General features: G+C 46.3%; 1 protein-coding gene across 1 annotated transcript; it reads right to left on the reverse strand.

The window, feature by feature from the left end:
- Nucleotides 1-588: 588 nt before the first annotated feature.
- On the reverse strand, nt 589-9858 carry LOC139394361 (uncharacterized; the record flags this gene model as incomplete). Its single annotated transcript, XM_071142408.1, has 4 exons — nt 9739-9858; nt 4117-4687; nt 1854-2020; nt 589-784 (listed from the first exon to the last, which is right to left on the reverse strand). Coding segments are annotated over exons 2-4 (913 nt in total), but the record flags the coding sequence as incomplete, so codon positions are not given.
- Nucleotides 9859-10490: the final 632 nt, after the last annotated feature.

Genomic DNA, 10490 nt, shown 5'->3' on the forward strand with positions numbered 1-10490 from the left:
TCTCCTTCTCCCTCCCTTTAATGTCTCCTTCTCCCTCCCTTTAATGTCTCCTTCTCCCTCCCTCCCTTTAATGTCTCCTTCTCCCTCCCTTTAATGTCTCCTCCCTCCCTTTAATGTCTCCTTCTCCCTCCCTCCCTTTAATGTTCCTTCTCCCTCCCTCCCTCCCTCCCTTTAATGTCTCCTTCTCCCTCCCTTTAATGTTCCTTCTCCCTCCCTCCCTCCCTTTAATGTCTCCTTCTCCCTCCCTCCCTCCCTTTAATGTTCCTTCTCCCTCCCACCCTCCCTTTAATGTCTCCTTCTCCCTCACTCCCTCCCTTTAATGTCTCCTTCCTCCTCACTCCCTCCCTTTAATGTCTCCTTCTCCCTCACTTTAATGTCTCCTTCCTCCTCACTCGCTCCCTCCCATGTCTCCTTCTCCCTCCCTCATTCCCTCGTTTCCTCCCTACCTTTAATGTCTCCTCCCTCCCTTTCCTCCCTCCCTCCCATGTCTCCTTCTCCCTCCCTCCCACCCTCCCTTTAATGTCTCCTCCTCCTCCCTCCCTCCTTTCCTCCCTACCTTTAATGTCTCCTCCCTCCCTCCATCCCTACCTTTAATGTCTCCTTCTCCCTCCAGGTTCAGTATGATGCCCTGGTCTCCATCTTGTTTCCCGCTGTCTAGAATCATCCAGCTCTCCAGACTGTCAGAATCAGAGTCCAATCCAGACTTCGCTCCGGATCCTGAGTCCAACACCACCACCGAGTCAGAGCCCACACTGGACCTCCCCTTCTTTGGGGCGGGGTTTCTCTAAGGGGGAGGGGACAATAATAATAAATGGTATTATTCATTGATGACTGTTAGTCGGCTAGTTAATCGGAACCAGCGTGGAGTTGGTTGTGGACCATGCTGCATCTGGGTCTGGAGTACTGCCACCTAGGCTGCCTTTACACAGGCCGTCCAATTCTGATATCGCATCTTAATTGCTCTTTTGACCAATCACATCAGATATTTTTCAGAGCTGATCTGATTCTAGAAGGGGTTGGTGTTTCTAGAGATCAATACTGTCCCCGGGGGGGGGTCGTTATGTTACTGTCTAGAAGGGGTTGGTGTTTCTAGAGATCAATACTGTCTCAGAGGGAGTCGTTATGTTACAGTCTAGAATGGGTTGATCAATACTGTCCCAGAGGGAGTCACTATGTTACTGTCTAGAAGGGGTTGGTGTTTCTAGAGATCAATACCGTTCCAGGGGGTCGTTATATTACTGTCTAGAAGGAGTTGGTGTTTCTAGAGATCAACACTGTCCCAGAGGGTTGTTATGTTACTGTCTAGAAGGAGTTGGTGTTTCTAGAGATCAATACTGTCCCAGGTGAGTCGTTATGTTACTGTCTAGAAGGGGTTGGTGTTTCTAGAGATCAACACTGTCCCAGAGGGTTGTTATGTTACTGTCTAGAAGGAGTTGGTGTTTCTAGAGATCAATACTGTCCCAGGGGGAGTCGTTATGTTACTGTCTAGAAGGGGTTGGTGTTTCTAGAGATCAACACTGTCCCAGAGGGTTGTTATGTTACTGTCTAGAAGGAGTTGGTGTTTCTAGAGATCAATACTGTCCCAGGGGGAGTCGTTATGTTACTGTCTAGAAGGGGTTGGTGTTTCTAGAGATCAATACCGTCCCAGGGGGAGTCGTTATGTTACTGTCTCGAAGGAGTTGGTGTTTCTAGAGATCAATACTGTCTCAGAGGGGAGTCGTTATGTTACTGTCTAGAAGGGGTTGGTGTTTCTAGAGATCAATACCGTCCCAGGGGGGAGTCGTTATGAAGATTTTTGGTACAACGTAACGTGGCCACTAGGAAGAAGCCGAAGACACACTCTGTCGTCGTACCTGTTGTCCCGGGGTCGAGGCCTGCAGGGGTCCTTTCTTTAACCTCTGACCTTTCAAGCTACACACCCCGTCATCTTCCTCCGTGTTGTCTGACACCGTGATGACGTCATCTTGACTCGAGTCGATGACTATGACCTCCTGGAACAACCTTTGACGTCTGGGGTCACCTTCGGGAACGATAGAGGAGAGTTATGGGGTTGTTTTTTTTTTGCAACGCAGGAAATGGACACCAAAATAATGAGTGATAAACCCGTTGCAACAATGATTATGCATCATAATTAGGGCTATAGAGGTATTTACACCAAACCGTTCAGGGACCTCGATTCAGTCCGCTGTGAACCCCAATGAATGAATAAATATATATATATGATGGGACTAGAATGTTGGAACTAGTATGTTGGAACTAGAATGACGGAACTAGAATGTTGGAACTAGAATGTTGGAACTAGAATGACGGAACTAGAATGACGGAACTAGAATGTTGGAACTAGAATGTTGGAACTAGAATACGGGACTAGAATACGGGACTAGAATGTTGGAACTAGAATGACGGAACTAGAATGACGGGACTAGAATGTTGGAACTAGAATAACGGGACTAGAATGTTGGAACTAGAATGTTGGAACTAGAATAACGGAACTAGAATGTTGGAACTAGAATGACGGGACTAGAATGTTGGAACTAGAATGTTGGAACTAGAATGACGGGACTAGAATGTTGGAACTAGAATGACGGGACTAGAATGTTGGAACTAGAATGACGGAACTAGAATGACGGGACTAGAATGTTGGAACTAGAATGACGGAACTAGAATGTTGGAACTAGAATGACGGGACTAGAATGTTGGAACTAGAATGACGGAACTAGAATGTTGGAACTAGAATGACGGGACTAGAATGACGGGACTAGAATGACGGGACTAGAATGACGGGACTAGAATGTTGGAAGTATATTGTACAAGGAACAAGAGCCAACGTGTGGCTGCTAGTTATTCATCTGAATGGAGGTGGTGTTATTTGTAACTGTCGGACAGGAAGAAAGTCACGCAGACTCCATTAGCCTCGCTAGCCGGCTAGCTCACTACAAGGTAGTTAGTTATACAGAAGTGATTACGTCAACGGTGGACTGACTACCGGACAAAATACTACAAGGTAGTTTTACAGACGCAGACAGTGAGTGGACATTCACGCACCTTTGGATAAAGCCCTGTGTAAATAAACACACAGTAGTGGTCTGTCTGTTCTCCTCCACTCACCTTTGGAGAGACCTCTCTGCTGTTTCCTACCCTGTGTAAACAAACACACAGTAGTGGTCTGTCTGTTTGTTCTCCTCCACTCACCTTTGGAGAGACCTCTCTGCTGTTTCCTACCCTGTGTAAACAAACACACAGTAGTGGTCTGTCTGTCTGTTCTCCTCCACTCACCTTTGGAGAGACCTCTCTGCTGTTTCCTACCCTGTGTAAACAAACACACAGTAGTGGTCTGTCTGTTTGTTCTCCTCCACTCACCTTTGGAGAGACCTCTCTGCTGTTTCCTACCCTGTGTAAACAAACACACAGTAGTGGTCTGTCTGTCTGTTCTCCTCCACTCACCTTTGGAGAGACCTCTCTGCTGTTTCCTACCCTGTGTAAACAAACACACAGTAGTGGTCTGTCTGTCTGTTCTCCTCCACTCACCTTTGGAGAGACCTCTCTGCTGTTTCCTACCCTGTGTAAACAAACACACAGTAGTGGTCTGTCTGTTTGTTCTCCTCCACTCACCTTTGGAGAGACCTCTCTGCTGTTTCCTAACCTGTGTAAACAAACACACAGTAGTGGTCTGTCTGTCTGTTCTCCTCCACTCACCTTTGGAGAGACCTCTCTGCTGTTTCCTAACCTGTGTAAACAAACACACAGTAGTGGTCTGTCTGTTTGTTCTCCTCCACTCACCTTTGGAGAGACCTCTCTGCTGTTTCCTACCCTGTGTAAACAAACACACAGTAGTGGTCTGTCTGTCTGTTCTCCTCCACTCACCTTTGGAGAGACCTCTCTGCTGTTTCCTACCCTGTGTAAACAAACACACAGTAGTGGTCTGTCTGTCTGTTCTCCTCCACTCACCTTTGGAGAGACCTCTCTGCTGTTTCCTACCCTGTGTAAACAAACACACAGTAGTGGTCTGTCTGTTTGTTCTCCTCCACTCACCTTTGGAGAGACCTCTCTGCTGTTTCCTACCCTGTGTAAACAAACACACAGTAGTGGTCTGTCTGTTTGTTCTCCTCCACTCACCTTTGGAGCGACCTCTCTGCCGTTTCCTACCCTGTTGGGTTTTCAGTTTGACTTTCTGTTGTTTCTGCTCTGTGTCCCCCAGCAGGTTTTGCCGTAGATCTCTGTTACTATGATCATTTGACAGGGGTGGCCGCTGTCGTTTGGCCTTGCTCCCATCTTCCTCCTCCTCCTTCTCTCCGTGGCTGGAGGAGAGGCGCCTGTCTCCCACCTCCTCCTCCTTCTCTCCGTGGCTGGAGGAGAGGCGCCTGTCTCCCACCTCCTCCTCCTTCTCTCCGTGGCTGAAGGAGAGGCGCCTGTCTCCCACCTCCTCCTTCTCTCCGTGGCTGGAGGAGAGGCGCCTGTCTCCCACCTCCTCCTCCTCCTCCTCCTCTCCGTGGCTGGAGGAGAGGTGCCTGTCTCCCACCTCCTCCCTCTCTCCGGGGTTAGAGGAGTAGTGGAGTTGGCTGTAGAGTCTGAACTCTAGTTCACTGTCGTCACCCTCTGACCCCCCGGTCTCCTCCGCGTACAGCTCATCCTCTAGCTCCGCCCTGTCCGCGTAGCCCCCGAACATCACCACGGAGGTCACAACACCCTGCGGAGAGGAGGAAGAGACAGAGAGAGAGAGAAACAGAGAGAGAGAGAGAGACAGAGAGAGAGAGAGATACAGAGAGAGAGAGAGAGAGAGCAAGGCGGACAGAGAGAGAGACAGAGAGAGAGAGAGAAACAGAGAGAGAGAGAGAGACAGAGAGAGACAGAGATAGACAGACAGAGAGAGAGAGAGAGAGAGAGACAGAGAGAGACACAGAGACAGAGAGAGAGAGAGACAGAGAGACAATATGACATCTGAAATGTCTTTATTCTTTTGGATCTTGTGTGAGTGTAATATTTACTGTTAATTATTTTGTTATTGTTTATTATCCATTTCACTTGCTTTGGAAATGTTTACATGTGGTTCCCATGACAATAAAGCCCCGACATCTGAGAGAGAGGAGAAAATCTGGCATTATCATCATTATCATCAAACTAATGTAAACTCCACCCTACTCATTATCATCAAACTAATGTGAACTCCACCCTACTCATTATCATCAAACTAATGTGAATTCCACCCTACTCATTATCCTCAAACTAATACGAACTCCACCCTACTCATTATCATCTAAACTAATGTGAACTCCATCCTGCTCATTACCATCAAACCAATTGCAAACTCCACCCAACTCATTATCATCAAACTAATGTGAACTCCACCCAACTCATTATCATCAAAACGAATGTAAACTCCACCCTGCTCATTATCATCAAACTAATGTGAACTCCATCCTACTCATTATCATCAAAACTAATGTGAACTCCATCCTACTCATTATCATCAAACTAATGTGAACTCCACCCTACTCATTATCATCAAACTAATGTGAACTCCACCCTGCTCATTATCATCAAAACGAATGTGAACTCCACCCTGCTCATTATCATCAAACTAATGTGAACTCCACCCAACTCATTATCATCAAACTAATGTGAACTCCACCCAACTCATTATCATCAAAACAAATGTAAACTCCACCCTGCTCATTATCATCAAACTAATGTAAACTCCACCCTACTCATTATCATCAAACTAATGTGAACTCCACCCTACTCATTATCATCAAACTAATGTGAACTCCACCCTGCTCATTATCATCATTGTCATCAAACTAATGTGAACTCCACCCTACTCATTACCATCAAACTAATGTGAACTCCACCCTACTCATTATCATCAAACTAATGTGAACTCCACCCTGCTCATTATCATCAAACTAATGTGAACTCCACCCTGCTCATTATCATCAAAACTAATGTGAACTCCATCCTACTCATTATCATCAAACTAATGTGAACTCCACCCTGCTCATTATCATCAAACTAATGTGAACTCCACCCTACTCATTATCATCAAACTAATGTGAACTCCACCCTACTCATTATCATCAAACTAATGTGAACTCCACCCTGCTCATTATCATCATTATCATCAAACTAATGTGAACTCCACCCTGCTCATTATCATCAAACTAATGTGAACTCCACCCTACTCATTATCATCAAACTAATGTGAACTCCACCCTACTCATTATCATCAAACTAATGTGAATTCCACCCTACTCATTATCCTCAAACTAATACGAACTCCACCCTACTCATTATCATCTAAACTAATGTAAACTCCACCCAACTCAATAACATCATGATCATCAAAACTAATGTAAACTCCACCCTGCTCATTATCATCAAAACTAATGTGAACTCCATCATACTCATTATCATCAAACTAATGTGAACTCCACCCTGCTCATTATCATCAAAACTAATGTGAACTCCATCCTACTCATTATCATCAAACTAATTTGAACTCCACCCTACTCATTACCATCAAACCAATTGCAAACTCCACCCAACTCATTATCATCAAACTAATGTGAACTCCACCCAACTCATTATCATCAAAATGAATGTAAACTCCTCCCTGCTCATTATCATCAAAACTAATGTAAACTCCACCCTGCTCATTATCATCAAAACTAATGTGAACTCCATCCTACTCATTATCATCAAACTAATGTGAACTCCACCCTGCTCATTATCATCTAAACTAATGTGAACTCCATCCTACTCATTATCATCAAACTAATGTAAACTCCACCCAACCTCCTGTCACCTATTTGTGCTCAATGTCAGGTGGGGTGTGTGTGTGTGTGTGTGTGTGTGTAAGAGAGAGAGGGAAAGGGGTTGTGAGGTCCATTGCCCTGGCCAGTGCTGCGTATCTGTGCCATGATGGCCAGAGATGATTGGCTCCTAGAGCGCCATTGCCCTGGAAACGCCACGCTGACCGCTCACAGACTGCCACCCAGGGAATAAGGATAGAGGACAGAGCGTGTGTGTGTGTGTGTGTGTGTGAGAGAGAAGAGACCTAGGACGGAGAAACGATGAGGTGTGTGTGTTTACATTTACATTTCAGTGTTAATCGTTATCTCCTGATCAACGGTCGGGTGTGTGACAGATCATCTGAAAAGTCTGGAGGGTTTCTACCAGCAGCCCAGGGTGATTCATGACTCATTATGTACTGATACTGTAGGGGACTGGAGAGGTGAAAACCACCTGAACACAGCGGACTAACATCACCCACCTGAACACAGCTGACTAACATCACCCACCTGAACACAGCTGACTAACATCACCCACCTGAACTACCTGAACACAGCTGACTAACATCACCCACCTGAACTACCTGAACAACATCACCCACCTGAACACAGCTGACTAACATCACCCACCTGAACTACCTGAACACAGCTGACTAACATCACCCACCTGAACTACCTGAACACAGCTGACTAACATCACCCACCTGAACTACCTGAACAACATCACCCACCTGAACACAGCTGACTAACATCACCCACCTGAACACAGCTGACTAACATCACCCACCTGAACACAGCTGACTAACATCACCCACCTGAACTACCTGAACACAGCTGACTAACATCACCCACCTGAACTACCTGAACACAGCAAACTAACATCACCCACCTGAACACAGCTGACTAACATCACCCACCTGAACTACCTGAACACAGCCGACTAACATCACCCACCTGAACTACCTGAACACAGCTGACTAACATCACCCACCTGAACACAGCTGACTAACATCACCCACCTGAACTACCTGAACACAGCTGACTAACATCACCCACCTGAACTACCTGAACAACATCACCCACCTGAACACAGCTGACTAACATCACCCACCTGAACTACCTGAACACAGCAAACTAACATCACCCACCTGAACACAGCTGACTAACATCACCCACCTGAACTACCTGAACACAGCCGACTAACATCACCCACCTGAACTACCTGAACACAGCTGACTAACATCACCCACCTGAACTACCTGAACACAGCCGACTAACATCACCCACCTGAACTACCTGAACACAGCTGACTAACATCACCCACCTGAACACAGCGGACTAACATCACCCACTGGTGACCAGATCTGTCCAGCCTCCTGAACATGAACTACCTGGTGACCAGATCTGTCCAGCCTCCTGAACTACCTGGTGACCAGATCTGTCCAGCCTCCTGAACACAAACCACCTGGTGACCAGATCTGTCCAGCCTCCTGAACTACCTGGTGACCAGATCTGTCCAGCCTCCTGAACACAAACCACCTGGTGACCAGATCTGTCCAGCCTCCTGAACTACCTGGTGACCAGATCTGTCCAGCCACCTGAACTACCTGGTGACCAGATCTGTCCAGCCACCTGATCTACCTGGTGACCAGATCTGTCCAGCCACCTGAACTACCTGGTGACCAGATCTGTCCAGCCACCTGAACTACTTGGTGACCAGATCTGTCCAGCCACCTGAACACAAACTACCTGGTGACCAGATCTGTCCAGCCACCTGAACTACCTGGTGACCAGATCTGTCCAGCCACCTGAACTACCTGGTGACCAGATCTGTCCAGCCACCTGATCTACCTGGTGACCAGATCTGTCCAGCCACCTGAACTACCTGGTGACCAGATCTGTCCAGCCACCTGAACTACTTGGTGACCAGATCTGTCCAGCCACCTGAACACAAACTACCTGGTGACCAGATCTGTCCAGCCACCTGAACTACCTGGTGACCAGATCTGTCCAGCCACCTGAACTACCTGGTGACCAGATCTGTCCAGCCTCCTGAACTACCTGGTGACCAGATCTGTCCAGCCTCCTGAACTACCTGAAAACAGCTGACATTAACGTGGCCCACCTGTGAATCTCTGGAGCGGGGAGAAGACGGCTTCAGGTGTCCCTCTTTAAGAGCGTTACATGGGAACGGCCCAAATGGCTTCGCTAACACAATAACAAACGGCCAAACGGAGTTCAGAAACAGATCAGAAGTCTGTTTCAATACATATGACATCTCTGCTGTTGAAACATGATTATACATATGTGATTTTTGACGACTGCAGTCCGTGTATAACTGGTTACAAAACGGAACACAACGAGCTTGTCAGTAAACTTGCCAATAAAGGCACATTGTGGGATACAGACACACAACATTAGCACGTGTAGCTCGGACCCCAGATTTTGGTGAGAGTCCTGAAGCAGACTGGCCCACAGGTTACTACTAAACCTGTATGTACTGTAAACATGACCATCTAACGTTACCGGCTACAACAAACAGCCAGGTTTGACAGGTACAACATAACATAACAACATAACAAGGCATGCTCACATACTAGCTAGCTAACTGGCTAACAAACCTCTACTAAACATCCACTAACACTAAAAGTGGGACATCTGAACGGAGATGTTATACAACGTGATGTTCAACTAGCCTGTTTTTTCAGTTACGACACGCGGACTTCCTTATTAAATTAGTTTGATGCTATCGAAAGTGTAGTTGGCTAATATGTTAGCATCGGTCTCTGTGCACCCCACGTGTTTATGAAATGCCGACGGTATGTAAACAAAGCACTCTCGCGACGGATTCACACTCAACCGGCACCTCTCCGGTTCTCTTAAACTACGGCAACAAAAAAAATGTACATGCACATATCTCGTTGGTTCCAACGGATGAAAATCAACTCACCTGTTTATAACTTAGCAGGACTCACGAGAGGACTTTGCTCGCATGCTAACCACTTCCGGGGTTGTCGAGAGAGAAATGGTTTGGGCCAACCGTGACCTTTCCCAGGGAGCCGACTGTGCCGAGTCTGCGTTCAGACAGTGTAGAGACATTTTGATGAACGGTCTACAGTAGCCTAGTAAACTTTGATTTAATGTCGCCCTAAAATATATGTGGAGTCTTCATGTTTAATATAACGTCACCGTTGATCAATTTATTAGTATTTATCATAGACTATTCTATACTACTATATATACTACTATTCATATCACATTAAACCCCTATAAATATCAGTTTGTTTTTTTAAAACAAGGGTTCTTCAAAGATCCTAACTCAGTGCTAGAGATGTCACTACAGACCCTGGTTCAATTTCTAGGCTGTATCACAACCCGACAGTGATTGGGAGTCTCATAGGGTGGAGACACAATTGGCCCAGCGTCATTCTGGGGTTTGACCAAGGCAGGCAGCCATTGCAAATAAGAATTTGTTCTTAACTGACTTGCCTGGTTAAATAAAAAATATATATATTTTTTAAATAACTGCAGGTTTCTTGGCACTGAAAAATGCTTGGCTGTGTGAACCTTCACCCCAGTCTGAGGTCCTGAAGCAGGTTTTCATCAAGGAGCTCTCTGTACTTTGCTCCGTTCATCTTTCCCCTCGATCCTGACTAGTCTCCCAGTTCCCTGCCGCTTGAAAATCATCCCCACAGCATGACG

This window comes from Oncorhynchus clarkii, unplaced genomic scaffold (assembly GCF_045791955.1).
Source record: "Oncorhynchus clarkii lewisi isolate Uvic-CL-2024 unplaced genomic scaffold, UVic_Ocla_1.0 unplaced_contig_11374_pilon_pilon, whole genome shotgun sequence".
Taxonomy (NCBI): domain Eukaryota; kingdom Metazoa; phylum Chordata; class Actinopteri; order Salmoniformes; family Salmonidae; genus Oncorhynchus; species Oncorhynchus clarkii.